Raw genomic sequence first — 17,980 nt, 5'->3', positions numbered from 1 at the left:
GGCCCGAGGGGTCCCTCTGCAGGATATTAAGCTTTTTATACGTGCAGGCCCCTGCTATCTTGTGTCTATTTCTGGATCTCACAGGCAGGGCCTTTGATCCAGCGGTCTCTCCCGAGGCTGCAGCTCGGAGCCGTGAGTCCCCATGAGTTCCTCTGAGGTTCTGTGTATGTCCTCGCCATTGTATTCAATGTTCAATGAAAATGTTAATCCCCACTGGAAGCGCAGTTCTTTCTCCGTCAGCCACTTGGTGAGTGGGCTGCACATCCTCCTTCTCGTGAGCGTGATGGCCGAGAGGTCCTGGAAGACAGTCACGTGGGCCTCCCCGTACTTGATTGGGCCCCCCTTCGAGCTTGCTCCAGCATTTTTGTTCTTTCTTCGTAGTAGTGAAAGCATGCCAACACCGAGCACGGGCCTCTCGAGCCACCTCCCGCTCTGTGTGCCCGGTCAATGGTGCGTTCATCCATGGAGTTGTTGCCGAAGAGTGTGCACACCATCTCCCTGATGGCCCTCCTGATGTCACACTCCATCTCCCCTTCCTTTTCCGGGAAAACAAAGAGCACATATTATTGTGGCATTCACTATTCTCAAAATGTCTAGTTTGAGAGTGGTCTCTGCCTCCCTCCTCTCCAGCTCTGCCAGCCTCACTTCCGTTTGAAGCTCCAGGGTGTCCTCTGAGACCTGGTTGGCTTTCATCCCTTTAATCTTGTCCTCCACTGACAGACGTCTCTGGTCCACTTCATCCAGCCTCTGGTCCAGGGATGATCTAATGACCCTGATCTCCTCCATCAGGGCCGCAACGTTGGATTTCATGGCCACTGGGTCATCCCCCAAGTTGGCCGTCGGGGGGGTTGGCCCTGCCTCCACCTAGTCCACATCTGTGAATTAGAACCTTTGTAGTGAATCTCTCCAGCTCATGGGCTGTGGGAGGGGGAACTCCGCAGCCTGGGCTCTATGCCCTGATGATGGTCTCGCCATCGGCCTGGGATCTTAAGGCTCCGCTCTTGGCTTTCTTTGCTCTTGGGGAGGGTCTCTGGTAGGCTTGGGGTGTCCTATTTCCCCTCTTGCGGTGACCCCACTTTCTGAACAGGGGCCCTCTATCCTCACAGCTGTCTCCAAGCTCACATCAAAGGCCCACCTCTGTGCCTGTTACTGGGGGCCACCTTGGTCTCCTCTACACTCGCGACTGGTTCTTCCCAGTTCAGTGGTGTGTGTCACCTCAGCTCCTCTGCCGCTGGGCCTCATCCACCCCATCGCCACTATGGCACCCTGTGGTCCAGGGGATAAACCAGTATACTCCAGCACCCTCCCTCTCTCCTCCACTGTGAGTACCTCTCGGGTATTTGGGTGCTGGCATACCCCAGAGGGCTGGTGGCCTTGCTCCCGTCGCTGGCTCCTGCCTCTGCACCTTCTCTGCTGGCTTCCAATGCACTTCTCTGCCAGACACCCCCACCCCCCCGGGTGCCCATCCAGGGGGGAACACAGTAAAATGATTTCAGCAGGGGGCATGGACTCCCCACGCCCAACTCCCCAAGTGAACTCACCCCACTGGTCTGGAAGGCTTCTGACCCTGGGGCCTCCGTGGTTGTTTTGCCTGGGGTGGGCCAGCCCACCTGGCCTCTGCCTAGTTGTTGTCTCCCTGGGATTGCAGTGAGGCCTCCGGGGGGAACTTTATCTATTTCCCAATATGCTCCTTACTTGTGGGCATGGGTGGGCACACTGTCTGCTTGCCCCAGAGGGCCCCTCTTCACAGCTCCTCTCTGGATGGGCTGAGGGGCTAAGGGGCAGGTTGTAGTGCCCGGCCAGTCCTCCACTCCAGGTTTGGGAATGTGAGTGCCAGCTTCAGGGAGACTCCTCCAGCCCTCTCTCATTCTCCCAGTAAGGGTGGCTCCAAGTCTTCCCCACTCAATCCCGCTGCAGACCCCCTCCTTTCTGTTTGCCTCTCCAGTATGCACACCGCACCACTATCCGGAGTGGTGGGCCTTGCCTCAGCCTTCTTCCCACAAGGTCTGCTCCTAAATCAGACCTTGCGTTTTACTTTCACTTTCTTCACCGTGGGCTGTGGCCGTCCCCTTTCCCACCTCTCCTTTCCCTGCTGATACCTCTGACGTTTGTGTGTGGAATTGTCCCAGAAATGGAGTGGGGACGACCGGGTCGCTCCACTCGTGGGGGATGCTCTCTGTTTAGACTGCTGGATGGGTGAAGGGGAGCTCAGAACCCCTTTGCTTCCCATGGTACTGGAGCCGACAGAAGGATCAGCTACTTTCCATGCGCCACCTGGTGGCCTCCCTGCATACCCTTTTAACTAAAAAGCACGAGGGTTCAAAGTTAGAAAAGCAGTTAAACATCTCGGAATTATGGAGGATGTATGGAAAAAAGCAGGAAGGGCCATAATATCGAAATTGTGGGGACATGGACAAAAAAAGGAGGGTGCAGGAATTTTCCCTGCACCACCCCCATATGGGTGCTATCCTTTATCTTCTGCAGATGGGTACACAGACCCTGAGTTCGTACCACCATTTTCCCCAGCAGTAACTCCACTGGTTGCAAGACACAGGTAATGTCCCATCAGTTACGATTTCTAAGAACTGGATTTTTGAGGAAAGTGGAAGGGTAACTCCTTCAATGGTTAGGACTACAGAGAGGTTGAAAATGGGAGCGGGAAGGGCTTATATCCCTCGACTCCTAGGTTAGCAGAAAGATTAAGAGTAGAGGAGCAAGAAAGAATGAGGCTGATTGTTAGAAGAGTGGAGGAAGTATTCACAATGAGAGAGAAAGAAGATGTTAAGCCTCTTCCTGTGAGGATAGAGAATTATCTGCGAAGAGTGGTAGATGTGCAAGAACGGGGAAAGATGAAGGAAGAGCTACGGCTATCAGACTAAGAGGTAGTCTTGCTATGGTGGCACAGCGATGAAGGGTGGGCGGAAGTGAGAAGACATGTAAGGGACGTAGAAAGAGTAAGGTGGAGACATGTGCAAGTATTTGTTGGGTAACTCCTTTATTTTTTAAAAAAAATAAATAACATCACATTTCATGTATATAAATAACGCAATTAGCGAATCAAACACAGAGAAGTAAATCATAAAAAAAAAGAAAAAAGAGAAAAAAATATCGCAAATTAAGAAATTAAAACAGTAAAAATATGATGAGCACTAAATTGGGCAAAATATATCACAAATCGCAAGCCAATATTTAAGTTCATTTTTCGGGTGATTTGGCTAATACCTCATCAATGTTTTTTAGGAGAAATGTCAGAGCATATGTTAATTTACTATTTACCTCTGTAAAACATTCCACCCCCCATTCTTCCATGGTATGAGGAGGTTTATTTGCCACAATTGATGCAAACAATGTCATTCTTAACGTGGAGAATGCTTCACAGGTAAGAACCAAGTGTTTAATGTTCTCTTTGAAATGGTTACAGAACCTGCATTTCGGATTCAGCTTCTCATATTTAGTCCATCGCATAATTACTTCTTTAGTCTTAAATTGATTCAGCCTGAATTTCATGAGCAAAATTATTTTTTGTTTATCTGGACGTTATCAGAACGGTTGTGGTGGACATGGAGAAGAGGGATGCTGCCATGGATACAGGGACTGATCAGGGAGGACAGGAGATGGCACCCTATGGTACTGATGATTATGCTTCTGTGCCTGTAGAAGGGTTAGGGGATGTAGTAGCCAGAGTAGATGATGAAGAACGGGAGGAATGGGAGGTTGAGCAAGGAGAACAGGGTGAAGGCACCCTACCTCTCGCTCAAGTATCATTCCAGTGTGATTGCAGCAACAATGTAAATCACACATGGATCCATAGGATGCACCAGGGTATTTGCATGGCTTTAGTAAGTGGTAGGGGAGAAATAGAGGAAGCCCCAGTAAAAACAGGAATAACTCCATTTCTGTTGTTCCAGAAGGGTCTGGGAAGGGCGTATGATGTCCCATGGTCACATATGGACCAGAATAATTTGATTAAGACACTCCCTTCACTCATTGCAGGGGCGGGGAAGTGGATTTATGCATTGGAGATGTGCACTGCCTGTGTCATGTTGGCCATAGGGGACATGAAGAGCTTATTCATGGCCCTAATGGGGGAGTGGTCAGATGAGCTTTGGGAGAGATCGGGGGATCCAGGAGTTCAGTTGGATACAAAAACCCATGATGGAGCAGCTTTTGATAAACCTAGGGCACAGGTATGGGGGGCCTTGCAGATTATGTATCGTGATACACCTGATATCAATTTAATTTTAGCTAGGATGATGAAATTGGATGTTGATCCAGCCGCACACATCCAGTTCATTCAGGAAATGTGGAGGGCAGAAACGGGAGAAGCATTGGACAAGAATGTGGAGATTCTTTACCACATGCTAAAAAAGGGACTTCCTAAAGAAGTCCAGAACAATTTAAGTAAAGTAGTGGGGGCAGAGGCCAATAGTTGGAAAGAAATTCAGGCACATATGGTGCTTTTCTGCAAGGGAAGACAGGAAAAAGAGAGGAAGAATGTAGAGCAGGCATAAAAAGCAGAGGCTAAGCTTGTTCAAAAGAAATTGCAAAGATTTGTTTACAAGGTGTAGTAATTACAAATGTTAAGGAGGGAGAGCAGGGCCAACTGGGACAACAAGGACACAGTGATTCAGGTATGACATAGGGTCGGGTGGACTGGTATGTTAACGGTTCAAGGCCAATTAGAGGGTTTCTGAGGGTCAGAGGAGGATTTCCACTGGGAAGTTGGCCATTTGCTGGGGTCAGAGGAATGGGTCCCTGTTAGAATGGCCCAACAGGAAATAATCATGGAGGATTTTATGGGATTCAATGTTGGTTGTGTGGAAGGTTGGGAAACGTGTCACAGAATTGTTGTGAACGGCCACAGTTCTTTAACATGGGAGCTCAAAAGATGCAGGCCTCGATCCTGCCATATGCCCCAGCCTCTGTGAAATTGCAGCAGACATGGGTTAAACAGAACCCAGTGACTGGGGCTGCACATACCTATGGGATCCCACCGACCATGCCAGCACAAGCATCGGTGCAGACATGGGACAAGAATCATTTACCCCAAGGAACAGTTGCACACTACTCTTGAGCGACTGTTTTCAGCGGAAATCCTTTTCCTCTCCCAGGTGCTAATATGTACCAGGAGCTGGACAGCCAACAGGGATCTCTGATGTGTCCAATTATGTCCATTACCACTAATCCAGAAGAGGAACTCCAGATAGGTGTGCAGGTAGGTGACCAAACGTTTTCATTCATTGTTGACACAGGAGATACCACATCTTGTATCAAGGAAGGTGAGTTCCCCTTGTCAGGCAAAGAGATGGACACACAGGGATACACTGGAGCTGTCCTGTCGGTTCCTTAAACTGAAGATCTTCATATCAAGGTGGGTAATCAAAATGTGTTAGCCCTTTTGTTGTATTCTATGAACATCCCAATAAATCTTTTGAGAAGGGACATCCTGAGCAAGTTGCAGATGTCGATTACCTTCACGGAGGAAGGTATTGTATGCTCGACCCCTGGGTTATATCCGGTGAGGGAAACAGCACATTGTCATACCTATTGTAGCAGAAGTACGATTAGGGGTGTTCCCATGCATGCAGCATTATTTCTTTATGGGTGGATAGTTTTGTTGATTTTGGTCCCGGGGATCGGAAATCAGGCCTGGCGAGTATCATTTGAGTTTTTATTTTGGCCTGATGTGCCACGGGAAAGAAGGAAATGCCAGAGAGAGCTACCACAGTTCAAAATATGCCTCAGCCAGTCATAGTGAAACAAATGATATTGTTAATGATCGTACCACATATGAGGAAGATAGGATGAATGTGAAAGAGGATGCCCTGGATAGGGGTGGGGTGATTTTTTGTTGATGGTCCTTCACCCATCAACCATGAGACTGCTGAGAGGCAGATTGGTGCAGCTGTTGTGGGTCTTGTGGATGGGGAGTACTGGGTAAAACTGAAGAGACGGTTGCCCTCTCATTACTCTGCACAAGCGGCATAACTGGTGGCACTTATAGAGGAACTAGAAATGTGTAATAGGAAGGCAGACACTTTTTATTCTGACCATGCGTACATCACCTGTTCATTCTGGGTTATCAAGATGGTAGAGAAGAGAGTTTAGGAGGTCTGATGGGCCCCCGGTCCAGCATGCTGCAATGCAATCCTGGCTAATTCAAGTGTCAACATTGCCAGCAGAAATAGGTCTAGGAAGTGCTCTGCCCATACTACCAGCACTAATTCACTCGATCTCAGAAATGATGCTGCAGACGAGGCAGAAAAGGAAGCAGCATATATTCCTCTCACAGATTACTAGAAAATGGAAACCGTGTCCCATTAGGTACAGTTACCAGCCCAGTACACCTCAGTCCTGCTTTAGAGACAGGAAGTGAAAGGGAAGGAAGTAATGCCCGTAGAGCTGTTTCTTTTGGGTCTAGAGCAACTACATTACCCATCACATAATTCTTGATGACAAATCACAACACAGCTCCAGGGGGATTTGTCCATCCCTGACCTACAAGAACAGGTAAGTAGATTCATAGGGAAATGGCCAGTGAGAGAGAAGTTGAATCTCAAAAATACCATGAGGTCCATGAGGGGAGACTTGTCCAGGCCCTCTGGTCCATTCAAGGAGCTACAGATCGATTTTGTGGACTTAATAGTGAGGTGCAGTAACTTCAGATATCTAATAATTGTCATGGCTTGTCCAATCTGTTGCAGGCTTGAAGTTGGTCCCTATGTACAAAAAGTGTTAAGATTATATCTTCTCAGGTTGTGTCAGACAAAAGGAGAAAATGGCGAGACTACTGACGAACAGCACAAAATGCAACTCTCCGGGGATAGCATCTACATTTTCACCTTTGTGCTTTGCAGGAACAAGTAGCATTCCCATGGACTGCAAACGGTAATCTACGTGACTCCGGCTGCCATGAAGGTGGAGGGCAGCAAGAGTTGGATCCACCTGAAAGACACTCAAAGTGAAACCATCAGCCCTCCACCTGCCCACGGATTCACTGTCCATTTCAGTGCAAAGGTGGTGCAGATGGAGATCTGGAGTTTAAATTATTTTTTTATAGGAAAATAAATGTCTAAGATTGTAAATTGTGTAACAATGAATGTTTTTTATGGTTTTGTTGTGGTCCTTATGTCCTCATATCTGACGATGACAATCAGCATGAAAAGAGAAAACTCAAAATTGTCTAATCTTATACTGAGGAGAAAATGTTAGGAGGAAGAAGAAATGTCAACAGCAATATTTTAACTAATGATAAAGTAAATCCCATAATGAACGCACGTGGTTTCACAGTTGACAATGTATGGTATGGCCATATGAGGGATGGGGAGAGAGATATACTTAGGATATTGGTACATCTGCTCTCTCATCCCCCATGCTTCTGGCATTCCTAGGGTGTGTATCCTGCATGAGGTGGAGGTAGCAGATACACTATGTCTAGTGCACCTAGCCCTGTGCAGGGTCTGAGGGCAGTTTAAAGGGAAGTCAATTATAGCATCAATTATATCAAGTGACAATAGTTGCTTAATGGACACGCGGGCAGAGAACAAGAATACTAGGTGTATTCAAAGAGTCCATTTGATCTTGGAAGGAGATTTTTTTTTCTGAAAATGAATGGGAGGAAGGGGTGAAGAGTTGCAGAGCTGGAGGAATGAAGGAATTCTCAGAAGAAGGTGTAGCACAAGTAAACAAGGAGTGTGGAAGAGTATGGAGAAATCATTTGCAGTATCTGGCGTGGCTCAAAAATCCAGAAAACCCTGTTAAGATACCGACACTTACATATTGTTTCTCTTTGTTTTTAGGGGGTGGCACATTGCCCTTTGGCACAAATGGGAACTGCAGCCACACACTACACATCACAGATTTGGCTGGAGGTACGGCTGCTCTTCCAGACAATTTTGGACCTGTCGACAGAATGTGTACAGGCAGTTGCCTCCAGCCTGGCAAGGTGTGTGCAGTCTCTCTACCCTCCATGGGCCCGTCCTCGTGATCCCTAAAGAGCACCTGATTTTGGCATGTGCAATGCCTGAAATCACATCTGTGCTCCCTTTGTCCTCTGTGCATCGACATCGACTGTTTATCCACACCAAGACCTTCTTTGCCTCCCTCCTGGCACCTGACGCCCAAGCAGCAGCCAATGCCAAATGGCTGCATAAACTAAAAGTGATCATGGAAACTGAAGCTGAGCTGAGATCACGACCAACTCATGGATTGATTCTTTATTTTCGTGGGTACCTTCTTGGTTGAGCTTTGGTGAGAAGATGTGTATGCCTATTCTGGTCTTTTTACTTATTTTGTTTTTGTTCCTCCCAACTGATCCTACTTGTTGTTCCGCCCAGGTACCAACAGTTGCTGCCATGATGATTGTAACCCTGTCCAAGGTTAGGCCCACCACTACTTCATCCCATGTGGGTACTGAAACTGAAGCTGTTTTGTTTCCTCCACCAAATTGGCATGCTTGTGTGGAGCAGCAGGTAGATTGCAGGAATGGTGGTGGGACAAGTCAAGTTGGTTCAGTGGAGGTGTATGCCTATATTGAGACCAGGGTCAGAGATGGTTGTAGGGATGTTCCCCGAGAAATTATTATGATGTGTTAGGTAAAGGATTAACTAAAAGGGGGGATGTTGGGTTGTTCAGGAAGGGCTCCCATTATTATGAGGGATTCATGCTGCACACACCATATTGATGACAAGGGGATGGCAGCAAACTGGGTGTAATGTTGCAAATCCATATGTATCAAGTGCAGTAAATTATGGATGAGATATGTTACTTTTAATGTTACAGTTGTTTAGAATGTATACATATTAGATCTTCACACATGTAGAAAGATACTATCTTAAAACTGCAAATGCAACATGAAAACAATCTACACAATGTGATGCTTTGTAAAAAATATAGTAATTGGGACTCTCTTGCAAAAAGCATGTTGACTTTTAAACTGACTTTCTCAGGTTTTCAGACAGCAGAAAATGTGTAAGCCAGTAATTTTAATCTCTGTGGTTAGCTGCTGCACATGAATTTCAAGTAGCAGGGACATTATTGATGGAAAGAAGTATTAGTCATCTACTAAAAAGGTCAGCTTACATTCAGGACAAGGTTTATGATTTAACAGTCCTGCAAGGGAACAGATGGTATCTTGTTCATTGTATTGAAGTCACTAGAGGAGGTTGATCATGTGTTTGGTGGTAATAAAAAGGAGGCCTAGGCCAGGGTATCCGGTGGTTAATTGTTTTTACAGGTTATCAGAGGCTGTATGTTCTGGAGTTGTGGTTGCATATATTAAAAGGTCTTTAGAAGCGCCAGGAGTCTGGGGTAGTTGAGATCACAATCAGTGGTTCAGATAAGATTCTGTTTATGCAGGCCTTCCTCTATTTGAAGAAATATGTAAGCAGACCATGTGCAATCACGCTTAAAGTTAAAGGCCTTAGGCCAGTTATTGCGAGCAAGGAATTATGTTTTCAATGCCAATGTTTAACCATGTTCTGATGTAATAGTCTACTATGGACAAATCCTAAGAAGAAGTGTGTTCTGAATATGTTCTGAAGAGGACTATCAAGATAACATTGGCCAATTGACATGGAAGAGTTGGGAAAAGATGGGATTTATTTGAAGAGGTTTTTGTCCAATTATATTTGGGGGATGGATTGCAATAGAACATCTAGAAGTGTTTTAATTGTTGAAAAAAATATATAAGATGGCAACTGATGTTGTATTGTTGAGACTTAGGTTTGTTTGGTCCTGCAACACCATCTAACCACTCCCTGGAGGATTGTAGGATAAACGTGCTTTATGTAGACCCATGTACTCACTTCTTAAGTGGTGGACATGTTTATTTTAAGGTGATTAAAGGCCTATCCACACATGATTACTGCAGCTCTAGAAGCACACAGTAGCCCTTGTGCACTCTGTTGCATGCTTCACTGGACAGTGCACTTATAGAGTTCGCCCTGCGGTGAAAGAGACTGCTACAGCCCCATAAGCCCACAGTAGCCCTTGTGCACTCTGTTCCATGCTTTGGTATAGCAAGCACTGAGAGAGCCCTCCCACCCCCCGCGGTGAAAGAGGTTACTACAGCACCATAAGCTCACATTAGTCCTTGTGCATTCTTTTGCATGCTTCTGTTAGGTGACATACTATTACTTTGTGTACTGTTCACAGTTGTTTTGTCTAGTCTGTGCATAATCGTTTGCTGACACTTTGGTGGTGGAGTTCTTTTTTGGCTCTTCTAACTTTGGTCTTGCTGAGTTGGGTATATGTTGGAGCATGGTGCTATTCTCATCACAAGCATATGGATACTTCATGTTTGTGTATCACTTTTAATATGTTTTCTCTAACGTTACAAAACGGATTATCTCTATTTATAAATAAACCTATTTCATTTCTAAAAATCCTTTGTGAAAATTATTAATTTAGTACCTACTCTAGACCAGCCTTCAAACTCTTTGGGTTTTTGCTTCAATAGAGAGAGCAGTTGGAAAGCTCTCCCTATGGTGGAAGCCACATATGCTCACATTAGCCTTTACCCAGTCTCTTACACGTTGCAGTGGATAGTGTACTAAGATTCACAAAAAGACTGTGTGCTTCCAGCAGCCCCCTCCGCCCCCACCCGTCCCATGCTTCAGCAGCGAATGGACTTGGTGGGAGAGGGTCATTCTGAGCCATAATCTTTCCTCAGGCCTTCTCGTCCGTGCTGGATGTTGCCGTAGAAAGAGGACTGACAGTGTTTGCGTTTGATCAGGAAACGGTACTGTATCTCCATATATTCCCAGGTGCCCTCCTGTTCTCAGCAGCTAAAGGCACATAACGAGTGTGCCCCTTGTTAACTGTCCCTCTGGGTGCTGTCCTATCACGCCCCACAAAATCGTTGGCCGTGCCTACGTGTCTGTGCTACTGTCTGTGCGTTTTTTTTTTCTTCTCCTTCTGAGCCCTTTGGTTCTGTCATTACTGAACGTTATCTCAGCTGCAGACCATGTCTGCGTGATGCCTGCACGTGCCGACCACGCTAAGAACTGCTTCACTAGAGCAAGGTTTCTGAAATGTCACTGGAACCTTCCCCACCATTCCCCCGATTAAAGCGTAAAAAGAAATGCCAGTTTGTGTCGCCTTGCATAAGCGATTCCAAGAAGGACTCTTGCTGTGGAAGGGGCCACCGAAGCGCCAGCTGATGAGGGCTAATAACCCCCAATGCAGCCGCTTCCAGGATCCTCTTCCTTCCCCCTCAGGTAGAGGGGGTGAATAATGGCCTCCTCTTCATTTCATCCACCTGCTTTATCCTGAAGTGGGGGCTTTTTCAGGATGAACGTGCTCGTAAAGCGCAGGGATTGACGTGACTTCAATGATTTTCTATGCACATTAGGACACACATGTACACGCTCAGCAATTAAGCGGTTAATGTCCATCCTGAGTACCAATCACTTACCAATGTTAAAAATGGAAATAGATGGGCCGTTTCTTCTGTATACCACAAATGGATTGTCTATTAAGATGCTATTATTACAAAAGTCAATGGTACTCAGTGCATTGACAGCGAAAAGCTGAGTCAGCCCCAGCAGGAGCTCAACCTGTAACATATTGGCTGCATACAATCCTCTGAACGGCCTCCTAAAAGACTGAGCTATTCCATCGGCGGAGAAGGGCCAGAATTGTCGAATGTGGTAAGGACCCCCCTCCACCAGAGTGGTCTTCCTTGTTACCACTGTCTCGGGAGGATAGCTCAGGGGCAACGTGCTCGCATTGTAAGAAAGACGACACGAAGCACCACAGGTTAGATCCCCGGGTTCGCACTTAGAAACCTCTGGGTATTTAGCGCGTTATAAATAACCAATCACACTGTCGAGAAGCAGGAAGTATTGATTCTGGCGAGCCTGTAATCTCCGTTCTCTATTAGCGACACTCTTAGACACCTACTCTCCAATCCTTTTCTTTTTTTTAGCTGAAGTGTGTTTTTCTCACTTCACTCTGCTTTTCTGACAGCGTGACATGATGTGCACTAACATAGGGACTATGATATGATGTTCAAAGACCGGCGTTTGACATGCTCTTAACGCAAAATGTTAATAAAATAACTTTATACATGTATGTGGGTGTCTGCATCCTTGAGAGATCCGTTTGTTTTATGTTGAAATTCTGTGTACAAAACAGCACTGGCCTATAAGTCAAAGTTGATTTTCTGGAGGAAGATGTTTGCATTTGAGCTAATTTGAATACCCACAATGCATTCTTCACGGTTCTCTGAACTGAAGGTGAACTTCCAGTGACAGCTCCTGGATTTCTCTCTGCGATGTGCGACTTGGCTGAAATGGCTTCATCTCCCTTCAGTAAAATAACTAAAAGCTCAGGAAAATGTTCTGTTTCGTGCTGTCCTTCTCCCTCTTACAGCCAGTTCTAGGAGGAGCGAGCTTGCTACTTCAAGTCAGGGTTCTATAGACTTCTCGAATTGTGATTCTGCACTTTTCTCTCACCCCCCCTACTTGTAATCATGTAACCCTATAACCCTGCATCCCCCAAGCACCCCCACCACTCACCCTTAGCCATACCCCTGATGCCATGTGTTTATTTTGCAACTTTCAAAAATGCATGGACGTTTTTGCTTGCTTTCGTACAACACCTTTTCATAGAAATGATACACTCCTGTTGTATGAGAATGTTACTTTTTGAATAATACCCATTTATGATTGTGTCTGTAATGTAGTGTTATTTAGTGTCAATTTACAATGTGATGTAATGTAATTTGCCATGTGTATAGTGCTGTTACCCCATCGGTATGGCCTCAAAGTGCTGTGAATGGCCTCAGGGGACTGTAGTCCAAGGTTTAAGATTGATCAGAGGGGTTTGAAATGTGTGTGTGCATTTTAGCCAAAGTGAAGTTGGGTACGGGGTGGCCAGCTCCCTACTAGCTACCCATATCGAGCCGGCGAGTGGATGGGCGTCTTGCAATTGACAAGAAAATATGCAAGAGTAGTAGAGCTAGACCGAATTTCTGTTGTGGAGAGTGGCTGCATTCTAACGGCAGAGGTGTTGTGCAATGTGTTGCTGGGAGTGGTATATGGTTGCAGATGGGTGCTGGTGGTTGGCCTCGCCTTCGGCTATCTTCCATAAGCATGGAAGTGTGAAACACACCCGTGCTGTCCGGCTAGTTTCTTGGTTTCATAGACGAGGCGTGGACTCTCTCCAGTGTTTAGCTGGAGATTGTTAGATTATTCTTACCATAATTCCGTGATTTCATGGAAGTTGTTTGCTGCCCCAGTCTACCTCTACTTGAAGGGGTTGAAGAGCTCAAGAGGGCAGGGTTTGTCAGGGTGGTGGGGGAATATCCAAGTCTTGAGGGTCCTCCGGAAGGGCAAGTGGTCCTCTATCTGTTGGATGTTAAGCAGCATTGAATTCCAGATGGGATAGGCATGTATAAGATACTGTGATATGTACTACTGAATTCGTAACATACTATTATATTTTTCACCTTCAGTGCACCTCCTATTTGTTTGCTTCTGAATTTGGCTCCATAGCTCAGGGAGTTAATTTCTTGCTTCGGAAACATCAGTGCAACCTGCCCTCATGTGTTTGACACCTGTCAGAAACTCCACCAGCATTAGAGAGTTGTTTAAAATATACATTTATTTTTCCGCACTTGGAAGAAAGCGTAATCGAAGTTGAAGAACTCTGAACTGGGTATAATAGTGCAAACTGCAAATGTGCGAATGCGCTTCAAGGGAAGGCTGTACGTGTGCATGCTGGCTGAGTTTTCTTGAACATGCACCATTTTCCATTCCTACTTCTTGTCCTCACTGCTTCCAATCCAATTATGTAGTCTGAAATCTCTATCACATTTTGACCAATAATACTGACCTAATATGCTTGCAATGAACCAGTGCTAATAATGTCCATTAGACCCCCTTGTGTAGGACTCCAAACTGCTGTCACACCGCCATCTAGGGAAACCTAAACGTGGCACTCTTGTAAAGTAAAGGAAGATTGGTGTTGTATCTTGCATAAGTATGAATGAGGTCTGAGTCAGTGTGATAGCTGTGTTGGAATGCTAGGGGAGAGGGGATGAAGCATGGTTATATATTGTTTGGCATGTTTAGGACTATTGTGATGGCCTTTGTGTAAGTTTAAAAGATTCGTGGCTACACTGTTTTGGCAAGAGAGTTAGCCTATTTTGGGGCGTTTTGGTTTGTGCTCAGGTGTGGCAGACTTGAGGCCAAGAGTGGCATTCTTGGCGGAAGGTGTTTAATTTAGGAGGGTCGATGTCTGTAGTTTTGTTTTGTTTGTCCATGTGGCAAGGTTGTGCTTGGTGGTGGCGGCACTGAGACCCTGGTGTGGCAGGCCATTGTGGAAGGAGTAGTAGAAATGTTGTGGGTGTTAGTCCTAGCATGGTTGCGAGTTTGTGTGTTTTCTTTTGATTTAAAAAGGGGGTGGTGTGTTGTATCTTGCATAAGTATGAATGAGGTCTGAGTCAGTGTGATAGCTGTGTTGGAATGCTAGGGGAGCCTGGAGTGTTGGGGCACCTGGGGATTCCAAAGGTGACGGTTAGGGACTTGGAGCTGGGCAGGGAACCAGGGAAGAAGCTACTGATGATCTCTCTCTCCTATATTCTATACTGAACCTGTAACCAAGACAATAAAGCTTGTTTCCTTTTCTACATACCTGGGTCAGCCTGGTTCCTGCTCCTTGTTGTTACTGGCCCAGGGTAAATCCTGCAGGAGGCAGGCAGGATACATCAATTGGCTGGTGTAGAAGTTCACAAGCCTTGGCACTTTATCTGGGTGAGGGACATTGGCCCTTCATGAGATGATCCGTCATTGGATATGCCCGTGCCCTGAACAAAAGCGAGCACTGGGCAGAGAAAGTAACCGGGCATCATGTATAAGGTACATGTGTGATGATCAGTGTCATCGCTAGGGTGGTCTGGGGGGCCTGCGCCCCTCCTCTGAAAACCTGGGCCCTCTTTCCCCCCCAACTCAACTGGGCTACTTTCTCTGCAGTGTCTGCAGTGCTGAGTCCGTCAGCACAGCACACACACAGGGTTGCAATCAATGCTGCCGCACAACAATGAAGAGCTGTTAAGTTCCCCCTGCAGCCAAGAGCAGCCCCTCCAATCAGAATGTAGTGACTTCATGGTTTAGTACCTACATTCTGATGGGAGGGGAGGTACAGTGGGGTGTGGTAGTTGGTGTGCACAAAAGATTTTCTGCAGGAGTATTTCCGACATCACACATTTCCCATATATAGGCGTCCCCCTACTTTTCTCTGTGGTCACCATACTTTTCTCTGTGGCCCCGTCTGTGCCCCTCCTAAATTTGATTCCTGCCGACGCCACTGCTGCTGAGTTTGGGAGGAATCCAGTTCTGTATGTTTAGCAGAATGTTGGGGCTAGGGGGATTCCAGAGAAGAGGGAAATGTGAAAGTTGAAGCTGTAAATTGGGGCATTCCGCTTTATCTGGCCCGCCACCTGGGGTGCGGGTCGGGCCTGCAATAAGGGAGGCAGAGGTGGTGCGTCTTTTCGCAACTCTTTATTTTCTCTCACTGACTTCCTCTTTCCTGTTCCCTGTCACTTCCCTTGTCCCACCCCACGCCACAACTGGTACCTCCCACATAACGAGGCCAACAGGACTCGTAGTATCATGCCAGAAGCTATTGACTGTGTGTTTAGTGTGTGTGAGGGAACGTCATGGGCCGGCACAGAAGTCAGACAGGGATTGGACATATGTGACCTGAGGTGAGATGGAATACACAGACACACGTATATCAGTGTTCAGGATGTCAACTCAGGCGAGAGGGGTCTGCTGCTCCAGGGGTTGTGCATGTGTCATACGCTAAGGAAGATGTCAGTGTTTCTGGGGCTCGAAGAGTCCTGGGACTGTGCGAATACAATGGGGGATTGTACAGGGGCCATAGGGTGGGCGGGCTCAGGCCTAACTAGGCTTCTTCTCATGCAGGAGCTCCCCCACAGCCTCTAGCATACCCAGGCTATCAGCCATAAACTGGGGAGCAGAGATGGCAACCATTTATACCTCCCTCCTTTGGGTTTGCCCCACAGATGACTGAGACATCGGATTGGTGTGACAAGCCTTTCTTCCGTTGTTGCTGTTGTCCCTTCCTCCCTGCCTCGTCCTGCTCTTGAATCTATGTCAATAAGTGCTACTAGCCCCCCGGATGTGTCTCCCTTCCTGTCTCGTACTAGTGGCATGGGGCCATGTGTGATGGCTGGCAAATACGGCAGAGTGTGCTGGGCTTGTTGCTTATGGCACTGTTTTATTTCTTATGTCCCATGGCATTGCCCCTTTTCGCCCTGCTTATTCTCCCGTGCCATGGAGCTCCTCATTGTACGGCACAGGCCAGACTGGGCACAGAACAGGAACCCAATGAGGGCTCTCCCCAAAGGAACTTGTCAGCATAGGATGTTGACACCTACATGGCAAAGGTCAGCATGCCGGATGAAGACATTAAGTGCTGACACACACATACATACACACACACACACACGTCTCACTAGTTTATTGTACTTGTACGTATCCCAAAATTGTTCCATTGTTTTGTTTTTTCTATAAGTACAGATTAGTTTCTCTTAAACTGTGACAACACAAAATACCTGTACTATGCAAAACTCATAGATACAAACAGACAAATGTGTGCAGCATCAGGGCGCGGATCAGTGTTGCAGGTGGCATCTGTGAATTGAATGTGTGTGTCCATGTGTGAAGGGCTCTACAAGTGGTCAATCACAGGACACATACATATTCATGAGGCATTGTATGCGCGTTTATAGTACTGCATTCAGACATCTGTGGCACACCCTGTACTATGTGTCGGTGTGGGAGAGGACATGTGAAACAGAGTAGTGGAATAAGGTGCACATCATTATGAATACGAGATTGGAAGCAATGGCTGCCTGGAGGGCGGGGGGGGGTGGGGACACTCAAACACATTAGCCAATCAGGGCAGTGAAATGCTCAGTAGTCACTGGCTGCCACAGTGCCAATGGCGAGGCGAGAACGGTGCATCATTTCTAACTGGAATAAAGCAGATTTCAGTCATTGTGGGTCTCTGTATGTCCCCGCAACCTCTGACGGGAAAGGCAAGCGTGACTTGCTGAATGCTGCTGTTTTGGGAAGAACAGAATCTAGATGGACACCACTTTCGATGTGTTCTGCGCAGCTTGTTCCTGTCACCTCTATCTACTTCTATTGCTGGTGCATATACCAACAGGTGTGACTTTCCTGGTGGAGGGCATCTTCTGTCGAAGATGATGTATATTTTGGGGAGGATGCACTTCTAGAGAAGACACATGTGCATCCTGGGGTAAATAAGCAAGGCGTCCGGAGGCAGAATGCATCGCTGCAAAATGTGTACATGCACAGGTGTGTATCCCTAGAGGAAGCTGGAAAGAGGCCATGCTTGCTACGCACAGGGCATACATGTGCAAGAAATGTGATCTCCGATAAAAGTAGCTCGCTTGGCCTGTGAAGGTGACCTCTTATGGGGACTGACCTGCTTGTCCGAAAACTCCGGGGAGTCGTAGGCGGACATGTCGTAGTACTGCGTCTGGAGAGGCAACTTCTGCAGGTCCTCGTCTTCCTTCATGTTCTCCAGATGAACCACCTGAGGAGGACCAGGAGACATAAGGCAGTATGTTTAGGAGGGAGAAGACAGAAGGAGGAAACCACTGGACATGGAAAACAATCTGGATGTGGAATTTGGGAAAACCCAAGCATTGTGGATGAGGAGACGAGAAATCAGAGGCAACCGCACATGTCAACTCCAATTTACAGTCCAGAGAACAAGGATGGGTTGGGGTGCATGAGACCTAAGCACCAGAGAGGAAGGACTGTTGTAAAGGGATTAGGAGTGTAATGAGGGAGGAAAAATGGAAATGGGAAGGAAGGTTAGAGATGATGGGATGATCGGAATATGTAGGATGAAAGCGGCTTCTAAGTAGGAGATGGATAGTTGAAGGAGTAGGCACAGCGAGGCTAAGCGGTTTAAA

At 46.7% G+C, this 17,980-nt stretch overlaps 1 protein-coding gene across 2 annotated transcripts in view; it reads right to left on the bottom strand.

Annotated features, from left to right (window-relative positions):
• Positions 1 to 17,980, bottom strand: part of NECTIN1 (nectin cell adhesion molecule 1) — a 1,024,691-nt gene that overhangs the window by 297,452 nt on the left and 709,259 nt on the right. For both annotated transcript variants that reach the window (XM_069614350.1, XM_069614352.1), the window contains exon 8: positions 17,485 to 17,595. In XM_069614350.1, the coding sequence (XP_069470451.1) occupies positions 17,485 to 17,595 (111 nt within the window). The remainder of the gene's footprint in view (positions 1 to 17,484; positions 17,596 to 17,980) is intronic.

Source organism: Ambystoma mexicanum, chromosome 9 (assembly GCF_040938575.1).
Source record: "Ambystoma mexicanum isolate Mex_15411 chromosome 9, UKY_AmexF1_1, whole genome shotgun sequence".
NCBI lineage: Eukaryota > Metazoa > Chordata > Amphibia > Caudata > Ambystomatidae > Ambystoma > Ambystoma mexicanum.
The sequence above is the reverse complement of the archived record's forward strand: the minus strand, read 5'-3'. Positions and strand labels throughout refer to the sequence as shown.